This window comes from Asparagus officinalis, chromosome 4 (genome assembly GCF_001876935.1).
Source record: "Asparagus officinalis chromosome 4, Aspof.V1, whole genome shotgun sequence".
Lineage (NCBI taxonomy): Eukaryota > Viridiplantae > Streptophyta > Magnoliopsida > Asparagales > Asparagaceae > Asparagus > Asparagus officinalis.
In genome coordinates, this window is record NC_033797.1 from 137,731,381 (window position 1) to 137,751,328 (window position 19,948).

Genomic DNA, 19,948 nt, shown 5'->3' on the forward strand with positions numbered 1-19,948 from the left:
AGTATACCCAAGGTTTTAAATTCGGATGTCGGGTTCATGTCGGATGGTTGAAATCCATGTCGGATAGCGGAAATCGGGGATATATCGGAGGACATTGACTAAATATCGGATTGTCATATCGGGTAGTGTGCATATGTATAATATCATGTCCTAAATGTAATCTAAGCATTCATAAATTCAATATAAGCATACTTTATAAATTCTATAGACTAAACATATTTATAAGTAAATAATATATGGATTTGAGTTCATAAATTCTTTCTATCGGGTTCATAAGAAACCCTTAAACATGAGAACGGGTCAAACGGGTTTGGGTATTTATCGCTAAACCCAAACCCGATAACAAAAAACAAATTTTAAAGAAAAGTACCATATCGATCGATTTTTCAAAGCTAAAAAATAGGCCGATATGGCTGATATGACCCTGATATTTCCGATTTGGCCCTGAAAACCGACATACGAGTTGAAAACGTCCATGTCGTGTCGGTCAAGCCCTCAAACCGATATGTCGCCCGACATGTCGGACATGTCGGCCGATATTTAAAACATTGAGTATACCCCCACTAAAGACAAATTTATTTGTGATTGTTATGGGAGGTAATCTTACCAAAATAAAAGTGCGAATGTATCATGAATGAATAGTAAATAACCGAATTCATTATAAATATCTGTTTGACATAAAAAATCATATGAAATCTGGAATAACATGATTAATTGCTATGAATTGCGTACCTGATTTGACATGAAATATACCTATTTGACATTAAAAAATCATATGAAACCTGATTGACTAATAAAGTGATACGAGTCGCCGTGCGAGCACCCTTTGGTCGTGGGATTACCAAAAGATGGGTTTAGAAGAAGACAACTAAAACACAAGAACAATTCAGTATGACGAAGGAAAATATCTTCTCTAGATTATGAAGAATCAATTATTACAAATCTCTCCCTCACAATCTCACTAGAATCGCAATTATTACAAATCTCTCCCTCACAATCTCACTAGAATCGAGAACAACCTCTCAATCCTCTCTAAACCCTAATACAATGATTAGAATCTCTCTTAATTACCTCTGATTGCTTAGAAACCCTAAAACAATCCTTTATATATGTGTACAAACGTGGATGGCAATCTGATAAATAACCAAGCCCAAAACCAACAGGAATTTATGTGAACAGAAACCCAACCAAACCAGGAAACCGTCGATGAGTCGACTCATGACGGAGATGAGTCGACTCATGACACATAGGTCGACTCGTAAACTGATATGTCGATCGAGCAGAAACTTTTGACAAAACGGCTGGGTTTCGTGAGTCGACTCATGACAGTCATGAGTCGACTCAACCTGATGAGTCGACTCATGTTCATGTATGAGTCGACTCACGAGCTGAAAACTAGATTCTTCGAATCTGCTGCTCATCGTCTCGTTCCACGCTTCCACCTGCGTTTTACTGTACTGTTTTACACCCTTATTCTCATGCTATCATGAGAATCATCTATCCTCAAGCTCCCATGAGGATCGCTAAACTCCTGAAGAGAAGATACACCCGTATCATAAAGTTCCTGCAATCACAAGTTTAATGTAAAAATTAGTATTCTACAATATTCACATTATCATATTACAATAATATGTTCCATCATAATGTTTCACAAACACAAAATAATATCCCTAAGAGCAGTTCCCTAAAATAAGCAAGACCAGTCTTTCACCAAAAATAAGTGAATTTAACAAGTATGTTAGAAGTGAGAATCACAAAATACTACGTGCACCCTTATTTTATTGGTATTCAACCATCTTTGTTGAGAAATGTATCAACCATCTCTTTTTGACTAACCAGAGATATGCCCATAAATAGTCTTGATTCATGCTCATTTAAAAAGAGTAGTGTTGTAAAAAGCTGCGAATAGCGGTCGCAGGCCTTCACCGCCCCGCTTAAGGGGTTTGTGGGTGGGTTAATAACAGGTAATTGCGCGATGTAGCGCTGAAAAGCGGTGAAAAAGCGGTAAATTCCGCTACAGTTTATAATAAACATCTCGAACCCGACCCGAACCCGACCCGAACCCAACCCTTACCCATTACAATAAAACCCTCTCGCCTCTGATTCCCGAACGACTGAATCTAACTTTGCCATAGCTTGTTGTGCGCAGCGAAAATTTCGACAGCATCTCGGCGTAACAAGAGAGTTAGATCGTAATAGGAATTCCTGTTTCACCAAGCAAACAAGAATCAAAAACAAAATATCTTAACAAAGTAGGATATCAGCTCTTCCTCTCATCAGTTCTAGGACTGACCCATCGAGGGAACCTAAATAAGCTATTACAAATCACACAAACAGCGAGACAAACGAATTTTACGTGGTTCAGCAAATTATCTACGTCCACGGGGCAAGGAGGGGAGAGATGTACTATTAGAGAGAATACAAATAGGGTTTACAAACACATAAATTAAACCCTCATACAAACTCTCAAATCTCTCACAAAGGTCTCTCTCAAAAGGATAGCCGCCAAATAGGGTTTTTCTCCTCTGTGGTTTTCCCTTGCACGCCGCACTATTGCACACTACAGCAACGAAGCCCTCTTTGCACAACGGCCTTTCTCTTCTGCAGTTGCACTCCTGCTACACGAAACCCTAGGCAATCAATCCTATTTATAATTGAAAGTTCCAGGCCAACAAAGAAACAAAGCTAGGCCTCATCATTGCCCGACTTCGTCACTTGGAAAAGACCCACGTGAGACTGCTCCAAGACACCTTGCGCTGCACGTGGGTGGGCCCCAGGTTCAGATTCGTTCACATAGCTGCCTCTCTGGTCTCTTCCGACTCCCGACAGACTTTGCCTCTCTCGACGTCCAGCGCCGTCAACGCCGCCGTCGGTGACGATTTCCAGCGCCGACTCCCGCACCAACAACGACGACTCACCTTTCTCTCTCTCTCACTTCCTCCGGTCAAGTCATCTCTCGTTCACTGTCTCTCTAGTCTCCGGTCAAGCCAACAACGACTTCGTCTCCGTTGGGCAACGACTTCGCCGACTTCGTCTGCAACAGAGAGAAAAAGGTAATAAATAATAATTTGATTTCTGATGATGTTATATTTCTAAGTTAGTAGTTAGTAGTTCATATAGGGGCTTTGTTAGTTTCCTTCAAGGGGACCGTGCCTTGTCTAGAATCACAGTTTTTTATGTATGCATTAAGATCTTATCAATATCCTAAAGAGCATAGTAAATGTATGAGGCATTTGTTGGAAACTTAGAACTTCATGGTTAGTCAAACAAATTGTGTTTCCATGAATTTTTGTTTTGAGTTGTTCATTTACAACTATCATTTCTCGATAGATTTGCCTGATCCTGTTGGTTACTTACAACGAAGATGTATCTGGGCTGGCTGTGTGCTTTTTTTTATAGAAAGTTAACATTTTGTAATGCTATCCTATTGAATTTTTTCACTCCAGACTATAATTTGTTTTGATTAATTTTGGTGCAGTTGATCTGTCTGCCTGATTACTCATAATTTACACATTTGCGTTTCTTTTCTATAGCTGGTTGATTTCTTCATATATACGACAAGTTTATCAATTGTAAAGGTATACTGATAATCCAAGAAATTTACTACTAATTATGTGATACATGACTTTTGAATGCTATTTTGATTAATTTTTAGATTTTTTATATGTTTTTTTCTTATTATTTAGAATATTTAAATATATTTATATTTGACTGCTATTTGACTGTGCGCTATTTGTCGCTATTTCGCCGCAATAGCCCGAAATAGCCTTAGCGGTACCTCGCCGCGCCGCGCCGCGATCCGCTATCAGCAACCTTGAAAAAGAGATGAAGATAGTATGCCAAAGTTCTCCTAAATATGAACAAAAGTTAAAAAAGAAGCATGATATGAACCAAACAAGCCAAAATAAAACAACATTTACAAGACAATTAACAATAACAATATTATTCCCCTTTGCCTGCTTGTTGCAAGTTGCAACAGTCACAGAAATTGTGTCCTCTACCTGTTAACAAATCAGACACAATAGGGTGCAGGTGCATCCTCACCCCCTCCAGATGCCTCTAGCGCTATCCATCGCGGTCAGACTTGGAATACTACTTTTCATAACTGGAGCTCCATAAAGTTGAAGGGTGAGAAACTAGATCTTATAGCATTGTACATATACATTTATTTGTGTAGTTTGCGTTTTGTGTAGTAGTCAGCTTAATATTATTACAGAATATGGTAAACAAATAAGCATTCCAAATCGAATATATACTATGAAACAATATGCAAATTTGGTACTACCAAAAGCAACAAAATCCATGAAAAATCTCACCTTACCCCGTTGCCGTCATCCTGAAAAGAATCAGGCTTTGACCCAAGCTTCATAAACTTCATTGTGGCAGAAACTGAATCACTCAAGAGTCTAATTAGTATGAGCTCAAGGCTAACATTTACTTATAACCACCTAACTAACAACTCATCCAAGTGGTGGTTCTAAAATATTACTGGAAGGATTTCCAGTATCAAAGGAGAAGTCCAACTACTTCAACAGAGCAAGTTGGCTTATACAAAAAGATGATACAAGCAAAAAAGGGCCTAAACGTTAGCACATGACAATGCCTCCACCTTCTCTAAATGCAGAGGAGACATAGGAATATGCTCTATCTTTAGGGGTTGTTTGGTTCGCTTTATAATAACCACGAAACAACTTTCTTTGTCCGTACACCGCTTTCACCTCAACTAAACCCATTTTAGGGTTTTCTTCGTTCCGCTTTGGTTCAATTCCTCCTTTCGAGCTTCCAGTCGTAGAAAGCTCATCCACCTTAGCTCTTCACCTTTCTCCCATTTCCTTCCAAAACGTGAGGAAATCGGTAAAAATCGGTTTTTGCTGTACTATTGTCAGATCGCGGGTTTTATTTTGGAAAAGTTCTTGAAGGCTAGGGTTACCGCCACTTTCCCGCGTTTTATTCATTCTCTTCGCGCCTCGGTTCCTTGAGTTGTTAATTTCCTGCTCGATCTGATTTTGTTGGTTTATCGTGCCTCCGTTCCTCAGATTTTTGATTTTTTGCTGGATCTTACCAATAAGGTAGCTCCTTTCTTGGAGAAACATTGTTTTTTGTGCTTGATTTGTGCAAATTCATCAAACTAAGGTACAGTTTCTTCTTTTCAAGTGAATTTTTTGTGATAAATTCTGGATTTTGTAATTTCTTTATTTCTGAGATGGAATAGTTTGTGGTTTATATCTGTCTTGAAAAAACCGTGTTAGTTTGGCATGGATTGATGCAATCATTTGACATGCATAACTCTCAATTCCAGTAAGGCTAGCATCACATGGCCTTTAGCTCCTTCATCAACTGTCAAACTCCCTGTATTGTGGTTTATATCTGTCTCGACAAAGCCAGGATTCACACAGTTACATGTATAACCATATGATAGATCTATATCGACTATATCAACTTGATGAAATATAGAATAGATCTAAGAAGTTTGGAAGTACTCTGAATTGTTTAAATATTTAGTATGCCATAGCCTTATCAACTGTGCTCACATGCTATCAGGGTTTTAATTTCCATTACATTCTAATGATGAGCTTTGGAAACTATATACTATATAGTTCTTTGGCATTTTTGTGTTTTAAAAGATTATACACATTTGATTATGTTAATATCTATCGATAGAAATGTATTCCTATTCATAAAGTTTTGATTATTGACATTGCATATGGATGCTTGCTAGGTATATTAATTATTTCAATTTGATTTTGCATTGTAGATAGATGGTGATGGTGATTGTATCGATGAACAAAATGTTATTAATATGGTTCAAGGTGCTGCACTATCTGATTTAGTTATAAAATTTATATTCATAAGGAGAATGCAAGCTATACGTAAATCAATTCGTAGTGGTGCAAGCGAGAAAAAAAGAAAACAAGAGAGGGCTAGAATTGAACACATAGAGCGTATTTATAATGATTTTAGTGATAGTTATGTAAATTACATTAGAATGCGGAGTGGTGCTTTTGTTAAACTAGCAAGTATAATGTGAACAATAGGCTGCTAAAAGGCTCAAGGAATGTAATAGTGAAAGAATAACTTATCATGACACTGAATATTTTGAGTCATAAATCTAAAAATCACATTGTGAGATCTCGTTTTATAAGATCAAGAGAGACAGTCAGTAGATATTTTAATAAAGTATTACAAGCAATTATTTGCCTGCGTGGACGCTACATGAGATAAGCCCCCAATGACATTCCTCAAGTGATCATTAACAACCCGCTATACTACCCTTATTTTAAGGTATATCTACACTTTAAGCACAGTTACATGTATAATCAATAAAAATAAATATTAACTTAGTAATGTGATACACGTATTATAGGATTACATTGGTATGATAGATGTGACTCATGTTGATGTAAATCTTCCGATTAATCTTGTTGTACGATTTCGAGGTCGCAAAGGTATTACACAGAATGTGTTTGCAGTTTGCACCGCAAATAAAATGTTCACATATGTCTTAGCAGGTTGGGAGGGGTTTGTAAATAATTATAGGATTCTTCAGGATGCATTATCTAGACCACAACCACATGGATTGAAAGTCTATGATGGTAATTATATAAAAATTTAACTTAAAACATTTTAATTTTAATATGCAAGCTTGACCTCCTTAACAACTTTCTTAATAAATTGTAGGTAAATACCATCTGTGTGATGCTAGGTACCCCACCATACTAGGTTTCATCTCTCCATACCAAGGTGTTCGATATCATTTGAAAGAACATTCGGGTAAAACACCTAAGAATAGAAGGGAATTATTCAATCTAAAACATTCTTCTTTGAGGTCTAAGATTGAATTTGCATTTAGCACATTGAAAAATCATTTCAAAATTTTGTGTGTTAAGCCGCATTACCCATTTCCTACACAAGTAGATATTGGCATGCAAGGCACTTTATAATTTCATTGTAACCGTGGATCCAAGTGATGAACTACTCAACGAGTTTGAAATTAATGAAGATATTGATGATGATGTGACAAATGAGAATGACAATAATTTAGTTGATTTTACTCAAACTCAAGCCCAAAGAGAGCAAATTGAATCAATAAATGAGTGGAAGACTAGGGATGACATTGCTTGGACGATGTGGGCAGACTCCTGTGATAAATATAATCATGGTGTAACCACAGAGATTTAATTTTCATATTTGTTGTACTATTTATGCTCATGTATGTACTCTTTAACTCTATGTTTTGCTTTTTTCAGTTATTATGTTTTGCTTTTCATTCATGTATTCATGTTTTGCTTATTTTGCAAATTATATAATATCTAACTCTCTCTATTTAATTAGTAATGACTGATAATATATCATTAAGTGGGAGAGATAATCATAAAGGCAAATGGTGTAGTTCCATCTCAACCTCTACCACCTCAACCCCCTCAGTCCATGCATCAAGATGATAGTGAGTATTTTTCATTTTAGCAGTCATATTTTGGACAACCACCTCATGCATTTTCCAACATGTTATTCCATGATGGCAGTTACTTCCTGATGCACGATCATTTGGGTTCATTTATGAACATGCTAAGTTCTCCTCCTTTGCCTCCACAATTTCATAGTTCTAATATTAGTGGGTTGTAATTTTCTCCCACTAGTGGTTATGGCTCAACTCCCGAATCAAGTTCTAAACGGGTGCTCATAGAAAAAGGGGAAGAAACATCACCAAATTCAAAGAAGAGGAAAAACACCTCAACAAAGAAAAAAATAGCGAGACTGGCTGTTCTTAAGGGAACAAACATGTTTTGGGATTCTCGATATGATGATGAGCTCATTCCATTTCTTACCGACTTGGTAAGAAAGGGTTATAAATCCGACAAAAGTTTTAAGAGAACTGCTTGTCATATTGCTTCCCAAAATATTAATGAGAAGTTTAACACAATATTTAAGTGGGATAATGTCATGCACCGCATCAAAATTTTACGTACAATATTTCGTGATATGAAAACTTGTCGTAATCTTAGTGGTGCCGGATGGGATGATAGCATGGATCCTGAATGTTTAGATAAGTAAAGTTTCCATATCACTAAGATTACAACAAGTTTCCATTATCATCCCATCCGACACCACTAAGATTATGACAAGTTTCCTTATCACGAAATCTTGTACGTAAAGTTTTGATGCGGTGCATGACGTTATCCTATTTAAATATTGTGTTAAACTTATCATTAATATGTTGGAAGTCATATGATAAGCGGTTCTTTTAAAGTTTTTATCGGGTTTGTAATCCTTTCTTACTAAGTCGGCAAGAAATAGATTGAGCTCATCATCATAACGGGAATCCTTAAACAAATGTTTGTTCCCTTGAGAACCGTCAGTCTCACTATTTTTTTCTTTGTTGAGGTGTTTTTCCTCTTCTTTTTTGGATTTGGTGATGTTTCTTTCCCTTCTTCAATGAGCACCCGTTTGGAACCTGATTCAGGAATTGAGCCATAATCACTAGTGGGAGAAAATTACAACCCACTAATGTTAGGACAATGAAATTGTGGAGTTAAAGGAAGAGAACTTAACATGTTCGTAAATAAACCCATATGATGGTGCATCGGGAAGTAACTACCATCATGGAATGACATGTTGGGAAATACATGAGGTGGTTGTCCAAAGTATGACTGTTAAAATGGAAAATACCCACTATCGCCTTGATGCACGGACTGAGGGGGTTAAGGTGGTGGAGGTTGAGATGGAACTACACCATTACCTTTATGATTATCTCTCCCACTCAATGATGTATTATCAGCCATTACTAATTAAATAGAGAGTTAAATATTATATAATTTACAGAATAAGCAAAACATGAATACATGAATGAAAAGCAAAACATAATAACTGAAAAAACAAAATAGAGAGTTAAAGAGTACATACATGAGCATAGATAGTACAACAAATATGAAAATTAAGTCTCAGTGGTTACACCATGATTATATTTATCACAGTAGTCCACCCCCATTGCCCAAGCAATGTCATCTCTAAGAGTCTTTCACTCATTTCTTGATTCAGTTTATTCTCTTTAGGTTTGAGTTTGAGTAAAATCAACTAAATTATTACCATTCTTATTTGTCATCTCACCATCAGTATCTTCATTAAATCCGGACTCGTTGAGTAGTTCATCACTTGGATCTACAGTTACAATGAAATTATGAAATACGATATCTACTTGCGTAGGAAATGGGTAATGGGGCTTAGCACATAAAATTTTAAAACGATTCTTCAATGTGCCAAACACAGATTTAATCTTAGACCTCAAAGAAGAATGTCTTAGATTGAATAATTCTCTTCTATTTTTAGGTGTTTTACCCGAATATTTTTTCAAATGATATCGAACACCTCGGTATGGAGAGATGAAACCTGTCATGGTGAGGTACCCAACATCACACATATAGTATTTGCCTATAATTTTCTTATATTTTATTAAGAAAATTGTTAAGGAAGTCAAGCTTGCATATTAAAATTAAAATGTTTTAAGTTAAATTTTTATATAATTACCATCAAGACTTTCAATACATGTGATTGTGGTCTAGATAATGCATCCCAAAGAATCCTATAATCATTTGCAAACACCTTCCAACCTGCTAAGACATGTGAACCGCTTGTTTAGGGTGCAAGCTACAAGCACATTATGTGTAACATCTTTGCGGTCTCGAAATCGTGCAACAAGATTAATCGAAAGCATTGCATCAACATGAGTCCCATCTATCATACTAATGCAATCCTATCATTCGTATATCACATTACTAAGTTAATATTTATTTTCGTTGATTATACATATAACTGTGCTTAAAGTGTAGATATACCTTGAAATAAGGATAATATAGCGGGTTGTTAACGATCTCTTGGGGATGTCATTGGGGGCTTGTCTCATGTAGCGTCCATGCAGTCCAATAATTGCTTATAATACATTGTTGAAATATCTACTGACCGTCTCTCTTGATCTTATAAAATGAGATCTCACAATGCGATTTTTAGATTTATTACCCAAAATTCAGAGTACTTCCAAACTTCTTAGATCTATCCTATGTTTCATCAAGTCGATATAGATCTATCCTATGATTATACATGTAATTATGTGAATCCTGGCTTTGTCGAGACAAATATAAACCATAATATAAGGAGTTTGACAGTTGATGAAGGAGCTAAATGACCTATGATGCTAGCCTAACTGGAATTGAGAGTTATGCATATCAAATGATTGAGTAGAATTGAAACCCTAATCTTATTACTCCATAGGATGGGCTTATATAGGCCCTTACAACACAACTTACAAATAACATCCTATCTATTACTAATATGTCAACACTCCTCCTCAAGATGGGCGAAAGATATCCACTAAGCCCATCTTGTCACATCCTTTAATCATATCTACTGAGCTAAGTTCCTTAGTCAGACAATCTGCTGCCTGATCCTTAGTTGGAATATGACTTAACTCCAGTAGTCTATTGTCCAACTTCTCTTTGATGAAGAATCTATCGATCTCGATGTGTTTAGTTCTATCATGCTGCACTGGGTTGTTGGCGATACTGATGGCTGACTTGTTATCACATCACAGCTTCATCTTGGCTCCTTGATCCAGCTTCAGTTCCACCAGCATACTCTTCAACCACAACAACTCTGCAACTCCCAAGGCTATGACTCTATACTCTGCTTCAGCTGTTGATCTCGTCACCACTGACTGCTTTTTGCTCTTCCATGAGACCAAGTTGCCTCCTATGAAGATGCAGTATCCTGAGGTGGACCTCCTGTCATCAGCACAGCTAGTCCAATCCGAGTCACAGTAACCCTCAATACTCATATGTTCATTTTTCCTGAATATCAGTCCTTTTCCGGGGGCACTCTTCAAATACCTCAGAATCTGGTATACTGCGTTCATATGACCCTTCCTTGGATCGTGCATGTAGCGACTCACCATGCTCACTGCAAAAGAAATATCAGGACGTGTGTGACTCAGATAGATCAACCTGTCCACCAGCCTTTGGTTTCTGTCACGATCAACTGGTTCTCCAGTTTCAGCACCCAGCTTGAACCTCTGGTCAATCGGTATAGTTGCAGGTTTGCATCCTAACATCCCTGTCTCTTTGAGAAGATTCAGTGCATACTTTCTCTGGGATAGGACGATCCCCTCCGCTCCTCGAGCTATCTCTATTCCGAGAAAGTATCGAAGTAAACCCAAATCTTTCACCTCGAATTCCTTACCCAGTCTCACTTTGAGTTGGGCAATCTCCTTCTCATCATCCCTTGTAATAATCATATCATCCACATATACTGCAAGCATGGTGATGTGACCTTCACTCCGTCGAAAAAATACGGTATGATCAGCGTTAATCTGCTGGTATCCCATACCTATCATAGCCTACCTGAATCTGTCAAACCAAGCATGGGGAGATTGCTTCAGGCCATAGAGAGACTTCTTCAATTTGCAAACTTTGCCCACTGTCTGATCTGTGTCGAATCCTAGTGGTATTTTGATGTATACCTCTTCCATCAGATCTCCATGAAGAAATGCATTCTTCACATCTAGTTGGTGTAGCTTCCATCCACCATTTACTGCCAGAGAGATCAAGGTCCGAATAGTGCTTATTTTCACCACCGGTGTAAAAGTCTCATCAAATCGATTCCATACGTCTGACTATACCCTTTTGCCACAAGACGAGCCTTATAACGCTCAACCTGTCCATCTGGATTCTGCTTCACAGTGAAGACCCACTTGCATCCAACTGCTCTCTTTCCTTTTGGTAGTTTTACTAACTCCCAAGTACGGTTCTTCTCAAGAGCCTCTAGCTCTTCGTGCATAGTCGTTTTTCATTTTGGATCCTTCTTAGCAACCTGCCAATTGTTAGGTACAGTAACAGAGTCCAATGATGCAATGAATGCTCCATGTACAGAATGAATGTTAGAATATGATACAAACTGGGTAAGATCCCATCCATATCTATCGGGAGGATTTCCCGCATTACTACGAGTAGTCCTTCGTACTGATATTAGTGTGGGAGGAGTAAGGAGAGGAATATTATCACCTTGGGATGAAACTGGTGGTGGTGTAGGTGTCTCAGGAGTCGGGACAGGCGTTGGCATGAGACTCGGCAGCACTAGTGGCACTGTAGGTACTGTTCCTGTAATTTGCTTGCCCTTCCTACTATAGGTTAGTAGCTCCCCCTAAACAGTGGGCCTAACACCTCTTGTCTCATTTTTCTTTTCTTCGTCATTCTTCTGCTCCTCAACCAATTCTCCCTCCCAAGGAATCGATACAGAAATGGATTTCTCCACATTGTTCACCGATCTCTCACCATTCTCCTCCTCTCGCCTCATACTTCTAGTATTGGGCGAGTTACCAACGGATGAAGTTACCTTCTGGGTGTAATATGGCTCGAGTTCTCGAAAGTGCACATCCATGCTCACAAACAACCTTTTCTCCACCGGGCTCTAGCAAACATATCCCTTCTGAGTAGTAGAATATCCCACAAAGATATACTTCACAGCTCTAGGGGCAAGCTTCCCGACAGATGGCCTGTTGTCCTTCACAAAGCACACACAGCCAAACACTTTAAGTGAAAGAATCCCACCATTATCTCCTTTTAATGTCTCACACGGAGACTTCCAATCCAGTACTCTCGAGGGCATTCTGTTGATCAGCGCTGCTGCGGTCAATACTGCTTGCCCCCACAATATTTCTAGGACATTCATAGAGATCATCATGCTTCTAGCAACCTCTAAAAGATATCTGTTCTTCCTTTCCGCTATCCCATTTTGAGCTGGTCTGTATGGACATGTTGTCTAGTGATGTATTCCCTGAGCTGATAAATATTCTTCAAACGCTCTGTTGGTATACTCTGTCCCATTATCTGATCTTAATACTTTCATCACTGCTCCGTATTGAGTCTGAACAGTCCTATGAAAGTTTTGGAAGCACCCAAACACATCACTCTTATTCTTCATCAGGTATAACCAAGTAACACGAGAGAAGCAATCAATAAATGTAACAAAATACTTGTATCCATTCATAGAACTTGTGGAACAAGGTCCCCAAACATCTGAATGTACCAAGTCAAATGCATGAGAACTTCTATGACCAGAACTAACATAAGAGCTTCTAGTAAGCTTTCCAAACTCACATGCATCACACACAAGTTTCTGTTTAGTTGCTTTCTCAAATAAAGAAGGATACAATCTACCTAAAACACTGAAGGATTAGTGTCCCAAACGCTGGTGATGAAGTATTAACTCATTTTCATCACTCATATTAGATCCTACTCTTGCTTCCTCTATGACTGACACCAATGCTGAATCCAGCCTTTCACGATCCAGATACCACAGTCTACTATGCCATGTGTCAGTCCTAAGTCTCCGCCCTGTCCCATTCTCCTGAAAAATCACCTTGTGAATATCAAAAGAAATAATGCATTTTAGTTGGAGTATGATAGAACTAATGGACAAAAGATTGACTAGAAAGGAAGGAGCATGCAAAACATTGGACAAAGTTACAGAACCAGTACAATCGACTGTATCCTTACCAACCACTGGCTGAAATGTACCATCACCTATTTGAATACTATCAGGCGATGCTAAGTGAGTATATGATGAGAACTCACTAGCATTACCTGTCACATGGCGAGACGCACCGGAGTCGACTATCCATGCTGATGATCTGTCGGGAGACATAAAAGCAAGAGTATGTATGTCATCAGTACCTTTGGTCGGATGAACATATGTTGCAGTGTTGCCTCTGGCGAAGAATGAAGTGGATCCCTCCTCAGTCCCATCCCCTGCTACTTGCTGCTTCCTCCTGAGTATCGCCAGAAGAGCACGATCCTCCTCAGTAAAGACCACCTCAGCTTCTTCTTCCTCTGCTACTGTCAGATTCGCCCGGTTCCCTGCTCCTTTTCCACCTCGTCGACCCTCACGGCCACGACCACGACCTCCGAACTGTCCACGTCCACCCGAATCTCCTTCCTTGGGTGGCTTGGTGCAAGCATGACTTAGATGACCTACCGCACCGCAGTTGTAACACTGTCGGGTCTCTCCCCTAGATCCAGTGTTGCTAGAGGCTACCAGTGCTGACTTCACCACAGGAAGTCCACTTGTCCCCGCCTGCAGCCGAATGCGAGTCTCCTCCTGGATCATAGTAGAGACAGCCTCCTCAAGCGTGGGAATCTTCGGCTGAGCTAGCAGCAGGGCGATTCGCTGAGCGAACTCTGATGTCAATCCTTTGAGAAATACCATAGTCCTCTCCTGTAGAAAGGCCTCCCGTTCTTTACATCCCGGGTCCTTGCAACTCGCCCGAGGTGAGAAGTGATCATAATCTAGCCACAACCGCTCCAGTTTTGTGGCATACTCCTGTACAGTCCTATCTCCCTAGACTGTGGCATCGATCTCACCCTTAATCTGGAACACCCTCAGGTTATTCCCCACTCCATCATAGGTCTTCCTCAACTTTTCCCAGACGTCCTTCACCTTCTCAATACCATCCACTGTGGCGGCGATCGACTAGACCAACGAGTTGAGAAGTCAGATGTATACCAACATATGAGTGGCCTTCCACTCATCTCTTCCCTCCGATTCCTCATCCGGCTCTGTCACCTCTCCTGTCAGATAACCCTCCAGGTTCCTCCCTGCAAGGGTGTATCTCACCCGCCGTGACCAGCTCAGGTAAGTACCCGGTCCATCAAGCTTCAGATCTATGGTAGGAAGTTCCAACTTCTTGGATGGTTTTGTCGCGCTCTCACCAGCCGACAACTTCATCAGCTTCATCAAAGTTAACACCTCCGCGGGGTTCAACTTCTTGATAATCTCCTCCATTGATCAAGCTTTAGACCCAACACCTGGTCACCTTCTCTTCCGACCCTTGTTGTGTGCAGTGAAAATTTCGGCAGCACCTCTGCCGCACAACAAGAGTAAGATCTCAAACAAATTCTCATTTCTCAGAGGAAACAAGAATAAAAAACAGTGATATATCTCAAATCGTCGTGAGATATATACCTTCCTGTGTCAATCAGTATCTGAGGACTGAGTCTAGGGAACCATGCCAAACTCCTGGCCGCATAGCGCAGCACAGAAGGGGATTCGGCCAAAGGGGGGGGGTTTCAAACGGCAGCAAAAAACAGAGAAGGGTGGGGGGGTGTTGTGTACAGGGCTTATCGGTGGGCTGGTTGTGGACAGGGGTGACCGTTAGGGGGGCTAACTTGGGGCCTGATCTCGGAACAGGGAGGGGGGGTGGTCTCGAACAGGGGAGGGGGCTGATCTCGGAACACAGGGGGCTGGTCTCGTGAACAGGAACAGGAACAGAGGGGGTCTGTTAGGTTGTGTGGGGGGGTCTGCAGAGTCGGAAGGGGGGATCTGCAGGGGGGATCCGGAAAGAGGGGGGAGGCGGAAGGGGGGGGGTCTGCAGGTTGGGGGGGTCCTGCAGAGGCGAGAGGGGAGGGGGATCTGCATGTGGGGATCCGGAAGAGGGGGAGCGGCCAGGAAAGGGTGGGTGGGGTTTTGGCGGCTAGGGGTTTGCTCTGATACCAAGTAGAATTGAAACCCTAATCTTATTACTCCATAGGATGGGCTTATATAGGCCCTTACAACACAACTTACAAATAACACCCTATCTATTACTAATATATCAATAGATTGCATCAATCCAAGCCAAACTAACACAGTTTTGTTGAGACAGATATTAACAACAAACTATTCCATCTCAGAAATAAAGAAATTACAAAATCCTGAATTTATCACAAAAATTTCACTAAAAAGAAGAAATTGTACCTTAGTTTGATGAATTTGCGCAAATCAAGCACCAAAAATAATATTTCTCCAAGAAAAGAGCTGCCTTTTTGGTAAGATCCAGCAAAAAATCAAAAATCTGAGGAACGGAGGCATGATAAACCAACAAAATCAGATCGAGTAGAAAATTAACAACTCAAGGAACCGAGGAGCGAAGAGAGTGAATAAAACGAGGGAAAGTGGCGGTAACCCTAGCCTTCAAGAGCTTTTCCCCAATAAAACCCACAATCTGATAATAGTATAGCAAAAAATCGATTTTTACCGATTTTCTCGCGTTTTGAAAGGAAATGGGGGAAGGGGAAGAGCTGAGGTGGATGAGCTTTATGCAGCTGGAAGCTCGAAAGGAGGAAGCGGACCAAAGTGAGACAAAGAAAACCCTAGAATGGGTTTAGCTGAGGTGGAAGCGGTGTCAGGACAAAGATTCTTGTTTCTTTGTTGTTATAAAGCGAACCAAACAGCTCCTTATGGGATTCTTGTTTAGATTTACTACATCCCCTATGAGTTTAAATCAATTGAAAATCCCGAGGGAAATCTTCTTAGAAGCTGGCACCCTATAGAGCCAATTGAGATGACACGGTTAAGGGAAGGATTTTCCGAATTTTTAAACCTGGAAAACTTGCAGATTGAAACTATAAGAAATGACGAAGTATGGAAATAAATTTTATTTTCTTGAATAAAAATTTATCGTCGCCAATTTAGAGTAAGGGAACATATTGATGTTGATTTATCGATGATTATGTTAGAGTGTTACAAATTGATATATGACGTGCACATTTGGATGTCCCACAAATTGCTTTAGTTGTATACCTACCTTTGTTGACTTGTTGCTAACTTATCTGGGCATTCATGTCACCTTGTCTGGAAAAAGAAATTGTCTTCACTTTCTTTTTGTAATCATGGAACAATTTTGCCATCCCGATATTGTCGATAAGATGCAAGCCGTTGATATTTACATCTACAGTTCTCAAGTAGTTGGAAATGTGTTTTGATGTCATTCTTTGACTTGTTCCCTGGTCTTGGCTTATTTCCTAAAATCCAAATGCTCTTATTTGGCAGTATATTATATTTTAAGCTTGTCTTTCAGTAGCAGAAAATGGTCAATGTCTTAGTTGACCTTCTAGATCCAGAGTTCTCCTTTCTTCAGTTAGAATTAAGAAGGCCGGGAGAGAGTTTTTTTTGGTGGTGGGGTTGAGGGGTTGCATTTCAGGGTTATTGCTCATCTTTATTAATCCATATAAAAGAATAGAAGCTAAACTACTTTAAATAGGCAGTATCAACTTTCATAGGAACCAATTTATGAACATGTACCAAGATGAGGAAAGAAGAATGTTGGATGACATCTACATGAAAATTTTGTTGTTGCTCTTGAAAAATATTGTTGGTATAAAACCCAGAAGCGTGATACTTAAGATAAAGCCTTTGCTAGTTTCTTGCATAGCCTAAAACCATCATCACAGCCTGAAGAGCTTTCTTTAGCTTATGAAGAAATTAATATTTTGTTTAATTTTATTTTTGTGGTAAAGACAACCATTTACTGGTGTCTGATTTTATTCCAAGTGTTGGAGCAATATGGATTGATAATTATGAGCATCAGGTTTTTTTCTTAATAAAATGCATCCATCTTTTCTGTTTCTCCGTTGCATCAAAATAACACCTTTATTCTCCAAAGTCATGTATTTCCTACATTTTTAAGTACTTCACTACTTGTTTGACCATTTTGTGGATAGCATGTCATGAAAAATTCTTGGAGGAGCAACCTGCTTACATCATTAGATCAGATTATAGTGTCCTTTTCGTGATGGTGTGAGGTACTAAAGTTTAATCCCTAACCAATAAAATTGATTTTCTATCTATCAGATTTCATATTAGTTCTTTTTGGTTAGAATGAACATTGATCCTGAACTCAGTGCAGATAAGTAGATAACCCATATTAAACTATTAAGGTCAATATGTGATTTATCGTGACCCCCTTGACAGCTAAAAACCCTTCAATACTGGCTGTAGTACAAAAAATTGATGTTTTAAACACAAAAACTCACTGCAATTTCTCTCTTATTTCCTGTTGATGCCACAGTCACATGACCACTTCATCCAAAAGCTAATATTATGAGTTATGGCTTAACAATTTGTATCGAGCAAATCAAACATGCTATTTCATGGATTAATTTTTAGAGGGAAGAATACAATCACTTCTTACTAGATATCTAACTTTCTACAATTTTCAGGTGGTTGTGCGCAAATCCAGTATCTTTACCAAGATTTTAACACCAGAGATAGATGTAGTACTGAAAGAATTCGAGGGTGTCTCTTAAATCATCGAGATAGTAATGCAAATTCTACATCTTATGGAAGATTTCATGAGTTGAGTCATGTAAAAGCCTCATCAGGACATCCTTTAGAATCTGCACCTGAAGATTACTCCTCTACTAGCACATGGAGAGCTATACTGGCTTCACTAAATGTTCTCTACCGATTCTCGCGGCCTCATACAGTTATAGGAACAGTTAAGTCGTAAATTAAATTCTAGATATTTTCATATTCTTTAATTAAAAAATAGTTGTTGTTCACAGGCAATGGGCATAGTCTCGGTTTCTCTTTTGGCTGTAGAGAGTTTACCTGATATTTCTCCATTATTTTTTGCTGGAATGTTGGAGGTATTGATCTGCTAGAATTTTTATTTGGTAAACTGAAGAGATTTACCCAGTGGGATATAATTCTTCTCTTTTATCTTGCAGGCAGTAGTTGCTGCACTTTTTATGAATGTTTACATTGTTGGATTAAATCAGTTGTTTGACATAGAAATAGACAAGGTATCCCCTTTGCTAAATCTTTTGGCGAAACCCTAATTTTTACGTATTTCATATCTTACATCAAGTGTGTTTTTTCTACCTCAATTACTTAATATGTGTAGTTAAGCAATGTTTTCCCCTATTAGTTTTCTCCTTTTAAAATTTACTTTTGCTAATATTTGAATTTGACTGTCATCTTTCCTTCAGGTTAATAAACCGGATCTTCCTCTTGCATCAGGAGAATATTCTCTCAAAGCTGGCGTTGCAATTATTACTGCTGCTGCCTTGATGGTAATGAGATTCTTAAGTTGTTAATATGTTCTCCATAAAGCATATTCTAGCAATGCACAGCATTATCTAGGTATGCATGTCAATGATGTTATGCTTAAGATGTCATGAAAAGAGTAAAGAATTTTCTTTTATATTATATTTTTATACATTGATTTAAATATTTGCTAGAAAGCATTACTGATTCCAATTTGATGTTCCAGAGCTTTGGCATTGGATGGTTTGTTGGTTCTTGGCCATTATTCTGGGCTCTGTTTATCAGTTTTGTTCTTGGGACTGCATATTCAATCAATGTAAGTCCGCATTTCTCTCCATTAGTACATTATATGGTTTTTTTGGCCTTTTCTCTTTTCTGTGCGGATTTTCTGATGACCGTCACTAAATTCAGTAAATCAGCGTCTTTACACACTTTGCGTATTTATTCTTTATCATTAAATAAAATTTAGGCTGTGTATCTATCTGAGGAAATTAGAACAGGGTCCGATAATATGTCTTTGTTGAGACTAGTTACAGATAGAAATAAAGGTTACCTCTATTTTGATCTATAACCAGCTAATATCATGATTCTTGCTAATTGGTCATTACTTTATTATGATACAAAGTGTTCGGCATATCAGGAAGTGTATCGGGAAAACATAGCAGTTGGTATGCTCTTTATCTTGAACTTTAGGCTTGTACCCTCATCCAATGCCTTGCAAGATCTGGACAAGTTAAAGCCTATTTTAAATCCATAGAAAACCCTATGATCCCCACTACATACATACAAACATACATACACATGTGCGCGTGTGCGTGCGCGAGCACGCGCGTGTGTATATACATACATATATAAATATGTGTGTGTGTATGAATTCATACATACATACGTACATACATACATACATACGTACATATATACATACATACATACACATATCTCTCTCTCTCTCTCTCTCTCTCTCTATATATATATATATATATATATATATATATATATATATATACACACACATATATATATATACACACATATATATATATATATACACATATATATATATATGTATATACGTATGTATATATGTATATACGTATGT

General features: G+C 38.7%; 1 protein-coding gene across 1 annotated transcript in view; it reads left to right on the top strand.

The window, feature by feature from the left end:
* LOC109839507 (probable homogentisate phytyltransferase 1, chloroplastic) overlaps nucleotides 1-19,948 on the top strand; it is a 33,577-nt gene that overhangs the window by 759 nt on the left and 12,870 nt on the right. Inside the window, exons 2-6 of the mRNA XM_020407968.1 lie at nucleotides 18,021-18,298; nucleotides 18,366-18,449; nucleotides 18,531-18,605; nucleotides 18,792-18,875; nucleotides 19,076-19,165. Of these exons, the coding sequence (XP_020263557.1) occupies nucleotides 18,021-18,298; nucleotides 18,366-18,449; nucleotides 18,531-18,605; nucleotides 18,792-18,875; nucleotides 19,076-19,165 (611 nt within the window). The remainder of the gene's footprint in view (nucleotides 1-18,020; nucleotides 18,299-18,365; nucleotides 18,450-18,530; nucleotides 18,606-18,791; nucleotides 18,876-19,075; nucleotides 19,166-19,948) is intronic.